Source organism: Necator americanus, chromosome X, assembly GCF_031761385.1.
Source record: "Necator americanus strain Aroian chromosome X, whole genome shotgun sequence".
Classification (NCBI taxonomy): Eukaryota; Metazoa; Nematoda; class Chromadorea; order Rhabditida; family Ancylostomatidae; genus Necator; species Necator americanus.
Window position 1 is genome coordinate 12,431,121 of NC_087376.1, and position 18,376 is coordinate 12,449,496.

Genomic DNA, 18,376 nt, shown 5'->3' on the forward strand with positions numbered 1-18,376 from the left:
GAACGCCGTGGGACCCGTCACACCCTTTTCTAGTAATCTGGAGCTTTCGCACCAGACGAACGCCGTGGGACCCGTCACACCCCTTTTTCTAGTAATCTGGAGTTTTCCCACCAGTCGAACGCTGTGGGTCCCGTCAAACCCTTTTTAAGATAACCGGCGTCGACCACCAGACGAACGCCGCAGGACCCGTCACACTCTTTTTAAGATAACCGGTTTTCGCACCAGCGAACGCCGTGGGACCCGTCACACCCTTTTTTTAGCAATCTGGAGTTTTCCCACCAGTCGAACCCAGTGGGACCCGTCACACCCTTTTCTAGTAATCTGGAGTTTTCGCACCAGACGTACGCCGTGGGACCCGTCACACCCTTTTTTAAGATAATCTGGAGTTTTCCCACCAGTCGAACGCCGTGGGACCCGTCACACCCCTTTTTCTAGTAATCTGGAGCTTTCCCACCAGACGTACGCCGTGGGTTCCGCCACACCTCTTTTAAGATAACCGGCGTTGGCCCACCAGTCGAACGCCGTGGGACCCGTCATACCCTTTTCTAGTAATCTGGAGTTTTCGCGCCAGACGAACGCCGTGGTACCGTCACACCCCTTTTTCTAGCAATCTGGAGTTTTCCCACCAGACGATCGTCGTGGGACCCGTCACACCCCTTTTCTAGTAATCTGGAGTTTTCGCACCAGTCGAACGCCGTGGTACCGTCACACCCTTTTCTAGTAATCTGGAGTTCTCGCACCAGACGAACGCCGCGGGACCCGTCACACCCTTTTTAAGATAACCTGGAGTTTTCGCACCAGACGCCAGCGAACGCCGTGGGACCCGTCACACCCCTTTTTCTAGTAATCTGGAGTTTTCCCACCAGTCGAACGCCGTGGGACCCGTCACACCCTTTTTCTAGTAATCTGGAGTTTTCCCACCAGTCGAACGCCGTGGGACCCGTCACACCCCTTTTTCTAGTAATCTGAGGAGTTTTCCCACCAGTCGAACGCCGTGGGACCCGTCACACCCCTTTTTTAGATAATCTGGAGTTTTCGCACCAGTCGAACGCCATGGGACCATCACACCCCTTTTTCTAGTAATCTGGAGTTTTCCCACCAGTCGAACGCTGTGGGACCGCCACACCCCTTTTTCTAGTAATCAGGAGTTTTCGCACCAGTCGAACGCCATGGGACCATCACACCCCTTTTTCTAGTAATCTGGAGTTTTCCCACCAGTCGAACGCTGTGGGACCGCCACACCCCTTTTTCTAGTAATCAGGAGTTTTCGCACCAGTCGAACGCCATGGGACCATCACACCCCTTTTTCTAGTAATCTGGAGTTTTCCCACCAGTCGAACGCTGTGGGTCCCGTCAAACCCTTTTTAAGATAACCGGCGTCGCCCACCAGTCTGCTCAACCCTTTATGTCGAACGCCGTGGGACCGTCACACCCTTTTCTAGTAATCTAGAGTTTTCCCACCATACGAACGCCGTGGGACCCGTCACACCCTTTTTCTAGTAATCTGGAGTTTTCGCACCAGTCGAACGCCGTGGGGACCGTCACACCCTTTTTCTAGATAACCTGGAGTTTTCCCACCAGCCGAACGCCGTGGGACCCGTCACACCCTTTTCTAGTAATCTGGAGCTTTCGCACCAGACGAACGCCGTGGGACCCGTCACACCCCTTTTTCTAGTAATCTGGAGTTTTCCCACCAGTCGAACGCTGTGGGTCCCGTCAAACCCCTTTTTCTAGTAATCGGAGTTTCCCACCAGTCGAACCCGTGGGACCGTCACACCCTTTTCTAGTAATCTGGAGTTTTCCCACCAGACGAACGCCGTGGGACCCGTCACACCCTTTTTTAAGATAACCTGGTGTTGTCCCACCAGTCGAACGCCGTGGGACCCGTCACACCCTTTTTCTAGATAATCTGGAGTTTTCCCACCAGACGAACGCCGTGGGACCCGTCACACCCCCTTTTCTAGATAATCTGGAGTTTTCGCACCAGTCGAACGCCGTGGGACCCGTCACACCCTTTTCTAGATAATCTGGAGTTTTCCCACCAGACGAACGCCGTGGGACCGTCACACCCCTTTTCTAGTAATCTGGAGTTTTCGCACCAGTCGAACGCCGTGGGACCCGTCACACCCCTTTTTCTAGTAATCTGGAGTTTTCCCACCAGACGAACGCCGTGGGTCCCGTCACACCCTTTTTAAGATAACCGGTGTTGGCCCACCAGACGCGACCGCCACCCTTTTCAGTAATCGGAGTTTTCCCACCAGTCGAACGCCGTGGTACCGTCACACCCTTTTCTAGTAATCTGGAGTTTTCCCACCAGACGAACGCCGTGGGACCCGTCACACCCCTTTTTCTAGCAATCTGGAGTTTTCCCACCAGTCGAACGCCGTGGGACCCGTCAAACCCTTTTTATAGAACTTAGTAACCGGAGTTTCCCACCAGTCGAACGCCGTGGGACCCGTCACACCCTTTTTCTAGTAATCTGGAGTTTTCCCACCAGACGAACGCCGTGGGACCCGTCACACCCTTTTTTAGTAATCTGGAGTTTTTCTAAACCGGTTTTCCCACCAGACGAACGCCGTGGGACCCGTCACACCCCTTTTTCTAGTAATCTGGAGTTTTCCCACCAGTCGAACGCCGTGGGTCCCGTCACACCCTTTTTCTAGATAATCTGGAGTTTTCCCACCAGTCGAACGCCGTGGGACCCGTCACACCCTTTTTCTAAGATAATCTGGAGTTGTCCCACCAGTCGAACGCCGTGGGACCCGTCACACCCTTTTTTTAGTAATCTGGAGTTTTCCCACCAGTCGAACGCCGTGGGACCGTCACACCCTTTTTCTAGATAATCTGGAGTTTTCCCACCAGTCGAACGCCGTGGGACCCGTCACACCCCTTTTTCTAGTAATCTGGAGTTTTCGCACCAGTCGAACCGCCGTGGGACCGTCACACCCCTTTTTCTAGTAATCTGGAGTTTTCGCACCAGTCGAACGCCGTGGGACCCGTCACACCTTTTAGATCACCCCTTTTTCTAGTAATCTGGAGTTTTCGCGCCAGACGAACGCCGTGGTACCGTCACACCCCTTTTTCTAGCAATCTGGAGTTTTCCCACCAGACGATCGTCGTGGGACCCGTCACACCCCTTTTTCTAGTAATCTGGAGTTTTCCCACCAGTCGAACGCTGTGGGTCCCGTCAAACCCCTTTTTCTAGTAATCTGGAGTTTTCGCACCAGATACGTGACGCCGTGGAACCCGTCACACCACACCCTTTTCTAGTAATCTGGAGTTTTCGCACCAGACGAACGCCGTGGGACCGTCACACCCCTTTTTCTAGTAATCTGGAGTTTTCCCACCAAGTCGAACGCCGTGGGACCCGTCACACCCCTTTTCTTAGATAATCTGGAGTTTTCCCAGTCGAACGCCGTGGGTCCCGTCACACCCTTTTTTTAGATAACCGGAGTTTGCCCACCAGTCGAACGCCGTGGGACCCGTCACACCCCTTTTTCTAGTAATCTGGAGTTTTCGCACCAGTCGAACGCCGTGGGACCCGTCACACCCTTTTTCTAGTAATCTGGAGTTTTCGCACCAGTCGAACGCCGTGGGACCCGTCACACCCTTTTCTAGCAATCTGGAGTTTTCCCACCAGACGATCGTCGTGGGACCCGTCACACCCCTTTTCTAGTAATCTGGAGTTTTCGCACCAGTCGAACGCCGTGGGACCCGTCACACCCCTTTTCTAGTAATCTGGAGTTTTCGCACCAGTCGAACGCCGTGGGACCGTCACACCCTTTTCTAGTAATCTGGAGTTTTCGCACCAGACGAACGCCGTGGTACCGTCACACCCTTTTCTAGTAATCTGGAGTTCTCGCACCAGTCGAACGCCGTGGGACCGTCACACCCCTTTTTTAGCAATCTGGAGTTTTCGCACCAGACGAACGCCGTGGGACCGTCACACCCCTTTTTCTAGTAATCTGGAGTTTTCCCACCATACGAACGCCGTGGGACCGTCACACCCCTTTTTTAGATAACTGGAGTTCTCGCACCAGACGAACGCCGCGGGACCCGTCACACCCTTTTTAAGATAACCGGTGTTGGCCCACCAGTCGAACGCCGTGGGACCCGTCACACCCTTTTCTAGTAATCTGGAGCTTTCGCACCAGACGAACGCCGTGGGACCCGTCACACCCCTTTTTCTAGTAATCTGGAGTTTTCCCACCAGTCGAACGCTGTGGGTCCCGTCAAACCCCTTTTTCTAGATAATCTGGAGTTTTCCCACCAGACGAACGCCGTGGGTACCGTCACACCCTTTTTTAGATAATCTGGAGCTTTCCCACCAGACGATCGTCGTGGGACCCGTCACACCCCTTTTCTAGTAATCTGGAGTTTTCGCGCCAGACGAACGCCGTGGTACCGTCACACCCCTTTTTCTAGCAATCTGGAGTTTTCCCACCAGACGATCGTCGTGGGACCCGTCACACCCCTTTTTCTAGTAATCTGGAGTTTTCGCACCAGACGAACGCCGTGGGACCCGTCACACCCTTTTTCTAGTATATCTGGAGCTTTCCCACCAGACGAACGCCGTGGGACCGCCACACCCCTTTTTCTAGTAATCTGGAGTTTTCCCACCATACGAACGCCGTGGGACCGTCACACCCCTCTTTTAGCAATCTGGAGTTTTCGCACCAGACGAACGCCATGGGTCCCGTCACACCCTTTTTAAGATAACCGGTGTTGGCCCACCAGTCGAACGCCGTGGGACCCGTCACACCCTTTTCTAGTAATCTGGAGCTTTCGCACCAGACGAACGCCGTGGGACCCGTCACACCCCTTTTTCTAGTAATCTGGAGTTTTCCCACCAGTCGAACGCCGTGGGACCCGTCACACCCCTTTTTCTAGTAATCTGGAGTTTTCCCACCAGTCGAACGCTGTGGGTCCCGTCAAACCCTTTTTAAGATAACCGGCGTCGCCCACCAGACGAACGCCGCGGGACCCGTCACACTCTTTTTAAGATAACCGGTGTTGGCCCACCAGACGAACGCCGTGGTACCGTCACACCCCTTTTTCTAGCAATCTGGAGTTTTCCCACCAGACGATCGTCGTGGGACCCGTCACACCCCTTTTTCTAGTAATCTGGAGTTTTCCCACCAGTCGAACGCTGTGGGACCCGTCACACCCCTTTTTCTAGTAATCTGGAGTTTTCCCACCAGACGAACGCCATGGGTCCCGTCACACCCTTTTTAAGATAACCGGTGTTGGCCCACCAGCCGAACGCCGTGGGACCCGTCACACCCTTTTCTAGTAATCTGGAGTTTTCGCACCAGACGAACGCCGTGGGACCGTCACACCCCTTTTTCTAGTAATCTGGAGTTTTCGCACCAGACGAACGCCATGGGTCCCGTCACACCCCTTTTTCTAATCAGATAATCTGGAGTTTTCCCACCAGACGAACGCCGTGGGTCCCGTCACACCCTTTTTAAGATAACCGGTGTTGGCCCACCAGTCGAACGCCGTGGGACCCGTCACACCATTTTCTGGTAATCTGGAGTTTTCGCACCAGACGAACGCCGTGGGACCGTCACACCCCTTTTTCTAGTAATCTGGAGCTTTCCCACCAGACGAACGCCGTGGGACCGTCACACCCCTTTTCTAGATAATCTGGAGTTTTCCCACCAGACGAACGCCGTGGGACCGTCACACCCTTTTTAAGATAACCGGTGTTGGAACACCAGTCGAACGCCGTGGGACCCGTCACACCATTTTCTGGTAATCTGGAGTTTTCGCACCAGACGAACGCCGTGGGTCCCGTAATACCTTTTTCTAGTAATCTGGAGTTTTCCCACCAGTCGAACGCCGTGGGACCCGTCACACCCTTTTCTAGTAATCTGGAGTTTTCCCACCAGACGAACGCCGTGGGACCGTCACACCCTTTTCTAGTAATCTGGAGTTTTCCCACCAGACGAACGCCATGGGTCCCGTCACACCCTTTTTAAGATAACCGGTGTTGGCCCACCAGTCGAACGCCGTGGGACCCGTCACACCCTTTTTAAGATAATCTGGAGTTTTCCCACCAGACCATCGCCGTGGGACCCGTCACACCCCTTTTTCTAGCAATCTGGAGTTTTCCCACCAGACGATCGTCGTGGGACCCGTCACACCCTTTTCTAGTAATCTGGAGTTCTCGCACCAGACGAACGCCGCGGGACCCGTCACACCCTTTTTAAGATAACCGGTGTTGGCCCACCAGTCGAACGCCGTGGGACCCGTCACACCCTTTTCTAGTAATCTGGAGTTTTCGCACCAGTCGAACGCCGTGGGACCGTCACACCCCTTTTCTAGTAATCTGGAGTTTTCGCACCAGACGAACGCCGTGGGACCCGTCACACCCCTTTTTCTAGATAATCTGGAGTTTTCCCACCAGACGAACGCCGTGGGTCCCGTCACACCCTTTTTAAGATAACCGGTGTTGGCCCACCAGACGTTCGCCGTGGGACCCGTCACACCCCTTTTCTAGTAATCTGGAGTTTTCGCACCAGTCGAACGCCGTGGGACCGTCACACCCTTTTCTAGTAATCTGGAGTTCTCGCACCAGACGAACGCCGTGGGACCCGTCACACCCTTTTTAAGATAACCGGTGTTGGCCCACCAGTCGAACGCCGTGGTACCGTCACACCCTTTTCTAGTAATCTGGAGCTTTCGCACCAGACGAACGCCGTGGGACCGTCACACCCCTTTTTCTAGTAATCTGGAGTCTTCGCACCAGACGAACGCCGTGGGACCGTCACACCCTTTTCTAGTAATCTGGAGTTTTCGCACCATACGAACGCAGTGGTACCGTCACACCCTTTTCTGGAGTTTTCCCACCAATCGAACGCCGTAGGACCCGTCACACCCTTTTCTAGTAAAACCTGGAGTGTTTCCCACCAGTCGACGCGAACGCCGTGGGACCCGTCACACCCTTTTCTAGTAATCTGGAGTTTTCGCACCAGCCGAACGCCGTGGGACCCGTCACACCCTTTTCTAGTAATCTGGAGTTTTCGCACCAGACGAACGCCGTGGGACCGTCACACCCTTTTCTAGTAATCTGGAGTTCTCGCACCAGACGAACGCCGCGGGACCCGTCACACCCTTTTTTCTAGTAATCTGGAGTTTTCGCACCAGTCGAACGCCGTGGGACCGTCACACCCTTTTCTAGTAATCTGGAGTTTTCCCACCATACGAACGCCGTGGGACCCGTCATTCTCTTTTCTAGTAATCTGTAGTTTTCTCACCAGACGAACGCCGTGGGACCCGTCACACCCTTTTCTAGTAATCTGGAGTTTTCGCGCCAGACGAACGCCGTGGTACCCGTCATACCCTTTTTTAAGATAATCTGGAGTTTTCGCACCAGTCGAACGCCGTGGGACCCGTCACACCCCTTTTTCTAGTAATCTGGAGTTTTCCCACCAGTCGAACGCTGTGGGTCCCGTCAAACCCTTTTTAAGATAACCGGTGTTGGCCCACCAGACGTTCGCCGTGGGACCCGTCACACCCCTTTTCTAGTAATCTGGAGTTTTCGCACCAGTCGAACGCCGTGGGACCGTCACACCCTTTTCTAGTAATCTGGAGTTTTCGCACCAGACGAACGCCGTGGGTCCCGTCACACCCTTTTTTTCTAGTAATCTGGAGTTTTCGCACCAGACGAACGCCGTGGGACCCGTCACACCCTTTTCTAGATAATCTGGAGTTTTCGCACCAGACGAACGCCGTGGGTCCCGTCACACCCTTTTTAAGATAACCGGGTGTTGGCCCACCAGTCGAACGCCGTGGGACCCGTCACACCCTTTTTTAGATAACCGGTGTTGTCCCACCAGTCGAACGCCGTGGGACCCGTCACACCCCTTTTTCTAGATAATCTGGAGTTTTCCCACCAGTCGAACGCCGTGGGACCCGTCACACCCTTTTTTAGTAATCTGGAGTTTTCGCACCAGACGAACGCCGTGGGACCCGTCACACCCTTTTCTAGATAATCTGGAGTTGTCGCACCAGTCGAACGCCGTGGGACCCGTCACACCCTTTTCTAGATAATCTGGAGTTTTCGCACCAGTCGAACGCCGTGGGACCCGTCACACCCTTTTTTAGTAATCTGGAGTTTTCGCACCAGACGAACGCCGTGGGACCCGTCACACCCCTTTTCAATCGGTTTTTCCACCAGACGAACGCCGTGGTACCGTCACACCCTTTTTATGATAACCAGTGTTGGCCCACCAGTCGAACGCCGTGGGACCCGTCAAACCCTTTTTAAGATAACCGGCGTCGCCCACCAGACGAACGCCGTGGTACCGTCACACCCTTTTCTAGTAATCTGGAGCTTTCCCATCAGACGTAAGCTGTGGGACCGTCACACCCCTTTTTCTAGTAATCAGGAGTTTTCGCACCAGTCGAACGCCGTGGGACCATCACACCCCTTTTTCTAGTAATCTGGAGCTTTCGCACCAGACGAACGCCGTGGGACCGCCACACCCCTTTTTCTAGTAATCTGGAGTTTTCCCACCATACGAACGCCGTGGTACCGTCACACCCTTTTTCTAGTAATCTGGAGTTCTCGCACCAGACGAACGCCGCGGGACCCGTCACACCCTTTCTAAGATAACCGGTGTTGGCCCACCAGTCGAACGCCGTGGGACCCGTCATACACTTTTCTAGTAATCTGGAGTTTTCGCACCATACGAACGCCGTGGTACCGTCACACCCTTTTCTAGTAATCTGGAGTTTTCGCAATAGACGAACGCTGTGGGACCCGTCACACCCTTTTCTATTAATCTGGAGTTTTCGCAATAGACGAACGCTGTGGGACCGTCACACATTTTCTGGTAATCTGGAGTCTTCCCACCAGACGATCGCCGTGGGACCCGTCACATCCCTTTTTCTAGTAATCAGGAGTTTTCGCACCAGTCGAACGCCGTGGGACCATCACACCCCTTTTTCTAGTAATCTGGAGTTTTCGCACCATACGAACGCAGTGGTACCGTCACACCCTTTTCTAGTAATCTGGAGTTTTCGCATCAGACGAACGCCGTGGTACCGTCACACCCTTTTCTAGTAATCTGGAGCTTTCCCACCGGACGTACGCCGTGGGTTCCGCCACACCTCTTTTAAGATAACCGGCGTTGGCCCACCAGTCGAACGCCGTGGGACCCGTCATACCCTTTTTTTGCAATCTGGAGTTTTCCCACCAATCGAACGCCGTAGGACCGTCACACCCTTTTTTTAGCAATGTGGTGTAATCGCACCAGAAGAATGCCGTGGGACTTGTCGCACCATTTTCTAGTAATCTGGAGTTCTCGCACCAGACGAACGCCGCGGGACCCGTCACACCCTTTTTAAGATAACCGGTGTTGGCCCACCAGTCGAACGCCGTGGGACCCGTCATACCCTTTTCTAGTAATCTGGAGTTTTCGCACCAGACGAACGCCGTGGTACCGTCACACCCTTTTCTAGAAATCTGGAGTTTTCGCACCAGACGAACGCCATGGGTCCCGTCACACCCTTCCTAAGATAACCGGTGTTGGCCCACCAGTCGAACGCCGTGGGACCCGTCACACCCTTTTTAAGATAACCGGTGTTGGCCAACCAGTCGAACGCCGCGGGACCCGTCACACCCTTTTTAAGATAACCGGTGTTGGCCCACCAGTCGAACGCCGTGGTACCGTCACACCCTTTTCTAGTAATCTGGAGCTTTCCCATCAGACGTAAGCTGTGGGACCGTCACACCCCTTTTTCTAGTAATCAGGAGTTTTCGCACCAGTCGAACGCCGTGGGACCATCACACCCCTTTTTCTAGTAATCTGGAGCTTTCGCACCAGACGAACGCCGTGGGACCCGTCATACCCTTTTCTAGTAATCTGGAGTTTTCGCGCCAGACGAACGCCGTGGTACCGTCACACCCCTTTTTCTAGCAATCTGGAGTTTTCCCACCAGACGACCGCCATGGTACCGTCACACCCTTTTCTAGTAATCTGGAGTTTTCGCAATAGACGAACGCTGTGGGACCCGTCACACCCTTTTCTATTAATCTGGAGTTTTCGCACCAGTCGAACGCCGTGGGACCATCACACCCCTTTTTCTAGTAATCTGGAGTTTTCGCACCAGACGAACGCCGTGGGACCCGTCATACCCTTTTCTAGTAATCTGGAGTTTTCGCGCCAGACGAACGCCGTGGTACCGTCACACCCCTTTTTCTAGCAATCTGGAGTTTTCCCACCAGACGACCGCCATGGTACCGTCACACCCTTTTCTAGTAATCTGGAGTTTTCGCACCAGACGAACGCCATGGGTCCCGTCACACCCTTCCTAAGATAACCGGTGTTGGCCCACCAGTCGAACGCCGTGGGACCCGTCACACCCTTTTTAAGATAACCGGTGTTGGCCAACCAGTCGAACGCCGCGGGACCCGTCACACCCTTTTTAAGATAACCGGTGTTGGCCCACCAGTCGAACGCCGTGGTACCGTCACACCCTTTTCTAGTAATCTGGAGCTTTCCCATCAGACGTAAGCTGTGGGACCGCCACACCCCTTTTTCTAGTAATCAGGAGTTTTCGCACCAGTCGAACGCCATGGTACCGTCACACCCCTTTTTCTAGCAATCTGGAGTTTTCGCACCAGACGAACGCCATGGGTCCCGTCACACCCTTCCTAAGATAACCGGTGTTGGCCCACCAGTCGAACGCCGTGGGACCCGTCACACCCTTTTTAAGATAACCGGTGTTGGCCAACCAGTCGAACGCCGTGGGAAACGTCACACCCTTTTTAAGATAACCGGTGTTGGCCCACCAGTCGAACGCCGTGGGACCCGTCACACCCTTTTCTAGTAATCTGGAGTTCTCGCACCAGTCGAACGCCGTGGGACCCGTCATACCCTTTTCTAGTAATCTGGAGTTTTCGCGCCAGACGAACGCCGTGGTACCGTCACACCCCTTTTTCTAGCAATCTGGAGTTTTCCCACCAGACGACCGCCATGGGACCTGTCACACGCCTTTTAAGATAACCGGTGTTCTCCCTCCAGACGTACGCCGTGGGACCGCCACACCCCTTTTTTTGCAATCTGGAGTTTTCGCACCATACGAACGCCGTGGTACCGTCACACCCTTTTCTAGTAATCTGGAGTTTTCGCAATAGACGAACGCTGTGGGACCCGTCACACCCTTTTCTATTAATCTGGAGTTTTCGCAATAGACGAACGCTGTGGGACCGTCACACATTTTCTGGTAATCTGGAGTCTTCCCACCAGACGATCGCCGTGGGACCCGTCACACCCCTTTTTCTAGTAATCTGGAGTTTTCCCACCAGTCGAACGTTATGGGTCCCGTCAAACCCTTTTTAAGATAACCGGTGTTGGCCCACCAGTCGAACGTTATGGGTCCCGTCAAACCCTTTTTAAGATAACCGGTGTTGGCCCACCAGTCGAACGCCGTGGGACTTGTCGCACCATTTTCTAGTAATCTGGAGTTCTCGCACCAGACGAACGCCGCGGGACCCGTCACACCCTTTTTAAGATAACCGGTGTTGGCCCACCAGTCGAACGCCGTGGGACTTGTCGCACCATTTTCTAGTAATCTGGAGTTTTCGCAATAGACGAACGCTGTGGGACCGTCACACCCTTTTCTGGTAATCTGAAGTCTTCCCACCAGACGATCGTCGTGGGACCCGTCACACGCCTTTTAGGATAACCGGTGTTCTCCCACCAGACGTACGCCGTGGAACCCGTATTACTCTTTTCTAGCAATCTGGAGTTTTCCCACCAGACGAACGCAGTGCTACCGTCACACCCTTTTCTAGTAATCTGGAGTTTTCGCACCATACGAACGCAGTGGTACCGTCACACCCTTTTCTAGTAATCTGGAGTTCTCGCACCAGACGAACGCCGCGGGACCCGTCACACCCTTTTTAAGATAACCGGTGTTGGCCCACCAGTCGAACGCCGTGGGACCCGTCACACCCCTTTTTCTAGTAATCTGGAGTTTTCGCACCAGACGAACGCCGCGGGACCCGTCACACCCTTTTTAAGATAACCGGTGTTGGCCCACCAGTCGAACGCCGTGGGACCCGTATTACTCTTTTCTAGCAATCTGGAGTTTTCCCACCAGACGAACGCCGTGGTACCGTCACACCTCTTTTAAGATAACCGGCGTTGGCCCACCAGACGTAAGCTGTGGGACCGTCACACCCCTTTTTCTAGTAATCTGAAGTTTTCGCACCAGACGAACGCCGCGAGACCCGTCACACCCTTTTTAAGATAACCGGTGTTGGCCCACCAGTCGAACGCCGTGGGACCCGTAACACCCTTTTTAAGATAACCGGTGTTGGCCCACCAGGCGTTCGCCGTGGGACCCGTCACACCTCTTTTTCTAGTAATCTGGAGTTTTCCCACCAGTCGAACGCTGTGGGTCCCGTCAAACCCTTTTTAAGATAACCGGTGTTGGCCCACCAGACGTTCGCCGTGGGACCCGTCACACCCTTTTCTAGTAATCTGGAGTTTTCGCACCAGTCGAACGCCATGGGTCCCGTCACACCCATTTTAAGATAACCGGCGTTGGCCCTCCAGTCGAACGCCGTGGGACCGCCATACCCCTTTTTTTAGCAATCTGGAGTTTTCCCACCAGTCGAACCCAGTGGGACCCGTCACACCTCTTTTAAGCTAACCGGCGCTGGCCCCCAGTCGAACGCCGTTGGTCCCGTCACACTCTTTTTAGGATAACCGGCGTCGCCCACCAGACGTACGCAGTGGGTTCCGTCACACCCTTTTTAAGATAACCGGTGTTGTCCCACCAGACGTACGCCGTGGGACCCGTCACACCCTTTTCTAGTAATCTGGAGTTTTCGCACCAGACGTAAACTGTGGGACCGTCACACCCCTTTTTCTAGTAATCTGGAGTTTTCGCACCAGACGAACGCCGTGGTACCGTCACACCTCTTTTAAGATAACCGGCGTTGGCCCACCAGACGTAAGCTGTGGGACCGTCACACCCCTTTTTCTAGTAATCTGAAGTTTTCGCACCAGACGAACGCCGTAGGACCGTCACACCCTTTTTTTAGCAATCTGGTGTAATCGCACCAGAAGAATGCCGTGGGACTTGTCGCACCATTTTCTTGTAATCTGGAGTTTTCGCACCAGTCGAACGCCGTGGGACCTGTCACACGCCTTTTAGGATAACCTGCGTTGGCATACCAGTCGATTCCAGTGGGTCCCGTCACACCCTTTTTAAGATAACCGGTGTTGGCCCACCAGGCGTTCGCCGTGGGACCCGTCACACCTCTTTTTCTAGTAATCTGGAGTTTTCCCACCAGTCGAACGCTGTGGGTCCCGTCAAACCCTTTTTAAGATAACCGGCGTCGCCCACCAGACGTACGCAATGGGTCCCGTCACACCCTTTTTAAGATAACCGGTGTTGGCCCACCAGACGTTCGCCGTGGGACCCGTCACACCCTTTTCTAGTAATCTGGAGTTTTCGCACCAGTCGAACGCCGCGGGACCCGTCACACCCTTTTTAAGATAACCGGTGTTGGCCCACCAGTCGAACGCCGTGGGACCCGTATTACTCTTTTCTAGCAATCTGGAGTTTTCCCACCAGTCGAACCCAGTGGGACCCGTCACACCTCTTTTAAGCTAACCGGCGCTGGCCCCCAGTCGAACGCCGTTGGTCCCGTCACACTCTTTTTAGGATAACCGGCGTCGCCCACCTGACGTACGCAGTGGGTTCCGTCACACCCTTTTTAAGATAACCGGTGTTGTCCCACCAGACGTACGCCGTGGGACCCGTCACACCCTTTTCTAGTAATCTGGAGTTTTCGCACCAGACGTAAACTGTGGGACCGTCACACCCCTTTTTCTAGTAATCTGGAGTTTTCGCACCAGTCGAACGCCGTGGGACCTGTCACACGCCTTTTAGGATAACCTGCGTTGGCATACCAGTCGATCCCAGTGGGACCCGTGACACCTCTTTTAAGATAACCGGCGTTGGCCCACCAGTCGAACGCCGTGGGACCGTCACACCCCTTTTTCTAGTAATCTGGTGTTTTCCCACCATACGAACGCCGTGGGTCCCGTAATACCATTTTCTAGTAATCTGGAGTTTTCCCACCAGACGAATGCCGTGGGACCCGTCACACCCTCTTTAAGATAACCGGCGTCGCCCACCAGACGTTCGCCGTGGGACCCTCACACCCCTTTTTCTTGTAATCTGGAGTTTTCGCACCAGACGAACGCCGTGGGACCCGTCACACAGCTCTTTGTAGCTACCCAGCGCCGGGGACCAATTCGATTCCAATTGGACCCTCCCCTTTTTCAAATTTTGTCACACACACATACACACACGCGGACTAATCTTGCTATTACATGTAATGATTCTTTACCTATAATTATTGTAACCACTATCCGTGAAGGTCTCGAAATCTTGAAACATTTTCGTTTTCAGAAAACAGCATCAATTTTGCTCTTTTAAATACTTCAGTGCCTCGGGTTCGTCTTTTTTGTTACAAAAATTGGTTGTAGCATTGCACTGTCGAACAGTCACAAGCAATATCATTATCGTCCATAGATTTAGATCTCCCTAAAAATCCGGGACTTTCAGTCTCACGTTTGTTCTTCCTTGCTTCATGCATCATTATTCTCAGCTACCGATGATTATGAGATGTCGCTATATTCACACTTGTGATGTTGCTATTCACCCTCCTCATCACTGCGGTAAAGTACGGTCTCTCCATAAAAAAATCAAATCTTTAGAAATGAGATCTCGTAGTCATAATCGAGATTTTCAAATGTTTAACTGTTAATGAGAACTGCACTAAATCACCTTCTTGGTTTGCGCGGAAAGAGCGTTGAAAAAAAAATCCTAAATCTCTGAGCTCTCGTCGTATATTTGCAATGTAATCTGTTTATCGTACCTTCCGTCCCTCATCCGACGTACATCTGGTTGCACTGGTAATTGCGCGACAACATCAAGGACAATCGATTGAATCGCAAGCAGCGTGTCGCTGACATTCATTCAAAGGCAATCTGCTGTTACTTCGCGTAATCTCCTCTCGCATGTATCCAGCAAAATCGTCATAATTGTATGCCTACGACGTTCGGTTCCTATTGTTCAAAGATTGGTTTTTGATATACAGCTGAGGTTAGTAGCAATACTTTTCGCTTGCCCAAGGAGCCACTCGAGGGAGTTGTGGAAGATTTAATAGTGAGCACAGTACGCTTTAATCTTCATCCTCTCAAATTTGAATGCACTGAAATCTCCATTAGGTTCTGTTTTCACTACCAGCAAGGAGACGACTTATTGACTACAATGTACTTGCACTGTTACAGCATATAAACAGCTCTCTTCGTCGATGCTTCCTTCACTTAGACTACTACTACAAATATTTGCTATACTATGCATCATTTTGGGCCTAATCATCATATTCATAGCGATGGCAACTCCAGCATGGCAGGTGAGCTAACCTTTATTATTTCATATGTCAACGGCTATTACCTCGCCATATTTCTGCCACAACCAGGTCGCATACGTAAGGGAATTGCAGCAATGGCTTCAGAGCGGTCTATGGATATCATGTCAGACAAGGTAAGTTTTCAAGATTTGCAAGCTATTTCCAGCTATAATATCATCTTCCATATCTGTTGCAGACTTCATATTCGAAGAAAAAAAAAGATTTCCTGATGCAATCTAATACGTCACTGCACATGTTTAAGGCCCTTTTACTTGTTTTATCATTAGTTTTTCAACCAACTACAGGCGATTGTGTAGGGAAAAAACCATATCATGCGTAGGTAAACTTTTTTCATGCATTCTTCTTAATACTGTGGGTTGTCTGAACATGCTATTGAGTGACTGCCTAATCACACTCAAGATTTTTGGTATGAAAGTGAGCGTGGCACAATGATGAATAAACCTAATGTAAAATTTTTTTGGTACGTATTAGTCTTAAGCTGATTCCACAATCTTGCTAAGGAGAGTTTTGAACACACCATAAAATTAGTTTGCCCACTGGAATATACTATACTGTAATATAAATAATAAATAAATAATGTAATATACTAGTCTGCATTCCTCGGCTTGGATCTTCATTGACCTCCACTGTGACTTTTTATATATCATTTTTATATATTTTATATATTATTTATTTATATTATTGCCACCAAAAACCGAAAGGTTATTAGCATTGCTAAAGAATGGCCCACATCTTATCCTATCAAGGGTCGGGAAGTGAACAGAAACCGGGTACGCATCAGAAGGTGCCCGAATTAATTCGGTGCAGCCGACAAGACAGGACAAGGCTAGTTAAGACAAATTATGACACAAAGCTTGACAAGTGATTTAGGAACTCTAAAATGCAATGAAATGAGCAACCAGAGAACAGCTTGAAGCCAAACTTTTACTCGTACGACAGGAAAGAAATATGTCATATACATATACTGTAGATGTATCTCTTATATAGTCTTGTCCGTAACAATCGGGACATTTTACGGCGGTACTCGTTTGATAGTGGTTGTGGTGGCATAAATACTAGATTCCAATTCTTCTTTGAAATCTGCCTTTTCGTTGTTGACTCTTCGTCGGCGGATTCGATCCCTCCTTCCCACGTATTTTGAAGCATTTATATATTTATATGTTATTATATGGGCAAACTTTGAAATGTGTCAATTGATTTGTGTTAACTTGTCTTAATTTGCCCCATCTTATCCTGTCGGCTGCACCCACTTAGCTCGAGTATCTCCTGAGCGCTACTCGAAACCTACATCTTATGAGAGAGGGTCTCACTACCTCTAACTACTGTACTCTCGAGTCTAAACCATCCGATCTCCTGGCTGCGTGCCCCTGTTGAGCGTCTTGGGCGCCATCATAACGCAACGCTCGATTGATCGTGCCGCAACGAAGAAACCGCAGCTGGTCGACACCGAATAGTAAAGCAGAGATTATTCTGACCGCACTATAATTTTGTGCACACGTGACTGTGGCATGGAATTTGACTCGAAACGTTCTTCAATATTTCCAGAATTTTTGTACTCTTAGTCCTCTTAGCTGGATTTGGTTGTTGTAGAAAGTTAAAAACGGTTAACGTAGTTTAGAATTTTGATAGTAATATTCTTCGTTCTTGTTCCCACCAACATCTCGTCCTAGATACCGCAAATGTTGCCCATTCCAACATTTTTGTATCATTCCCTACCTTTCGTAATGAATATGATTCTTCTTCGATGTGTTCAGAACGGCTTTACTATAAAAAAACTCAGCCAGGAAATGTATAGGGTTTCTAGAGTTTGTAAGACCATAATTCTTTGTTGGAGATTGAAACAAAGCTATAAGTTAAATACGAGTTATAAGCAGTACTGAGTACACACCGACCTCTTACATCTTAGGCGTCAAGAATAGGTGTACATCAAATGAATCATTGACCAAATCTTTCTTCTCAAATGTTTACTAGACATTCATTGACGTCTGATTTGCAGGGAATTGTGATTCATCGTAAGCTAGTTTTGGTTCCTGAAGGTTATTTGCGAATATGAAACAGCAGTGCACTCAAAAAAAAAAAAATGGATCCCATTGTAACTGTAACTCCATTGTAATGGAGTTTTCAGCTCGGAGTCCGTCGATTTTCAGTGTGGCTCTTATCGGTACAAAGACTGTACATCAAAAAACGAACGCATTGTTAGGTGAAAATCAGTTGACTTCCGTGCTGCGCTCCGTTGTCGAGCGCCTCTTTTACAGCAACATGAGTTAAACTCACGCACCGAAGACGCCAGAGACGCTCGACAACGGAATCCTGCATGAAGGTGAGGTGATCATGATCTGACTTTTGATCTTTGAACAGACACTAAATTGCATAAGATACGACCTGTGGTCGCATCATACTTTATTTTAAGACTGTCGGAAACAAACAAATTTCACCACAGCATTTTTTTCCGCGCTGAGAAGTGGAACTCGCTGTTCTCATTATGATAGAGTTGCGTGGGCGTATGGACATGGGTGATCTTGCTTTAGGGTGCATAGTTTTAACTACCATCATGCAAATTTTGTCTGCACTTCCTTATTTAGTGTCATTTCCACGTAGCACTGGTACAACAGCTATGGTATTCTTTGCCACATTTACACCATTGCATTTTAAAACAAGTAGAGAGTAACAACTCATGCACAGAATAATTAGTTATGAGAATCACAACAAAGTGTTTTTAAAAGCATGAGAAAAAAAGAAAAGAGAATTTCATTGTGATTCTGTGTTCTTGTGCCGTTACTCTCTGCCCGTTTTTCAAAATAATTGTGTCAATGAAGCAAGAAAACAACTGAAGTGTCGCTGGGCTAGTGGCGACAAATGTTCCGCGCACCCTTCCGAAGCCGCGATAGATTTGTTATTTGATGC

At 50.7% G+C, this 18,376-nt stretch overlaps 1 protein-coding gene across 2 annotated transcripts; it reads left to right on the forward strand.

Moving 5' to 3' along the window:
• Nucleotides 1-15,352: 15,352 nt before the first annotated feature.
• RB195_022661 (uncharacterized protein) lies at nt 15,353-15,791 on the forward strand (the record flags this gene model as incomplete). 2 transcript variants are annotated; one of them, XM_064209842.1, is made up of 3 exons in its annotated part: nt 15,353-15,454; nt 15,521-15,585; nt 15,648-15,681. In XM_064209842.1, the coding sequence occupies 3 exons, from the start codon at nt 15,353-15,355 to the stop codon at nt 15,679-15,681; spliced, it is 201 nt and encodes a 66-aa protein (XP_064065723.1). The 2 variants fall into 2 exon arrangements, with proteins under 2 accessions (XP_064065723.1, XP_064065724.1); XM_064209843.1 differs by having other exon boundaries at nt 15,397-15,454; nt 15,648-15,791.
• Between the last annotated feature and the right edge of the window lie 2,585 nt (nt 15,792-18,376).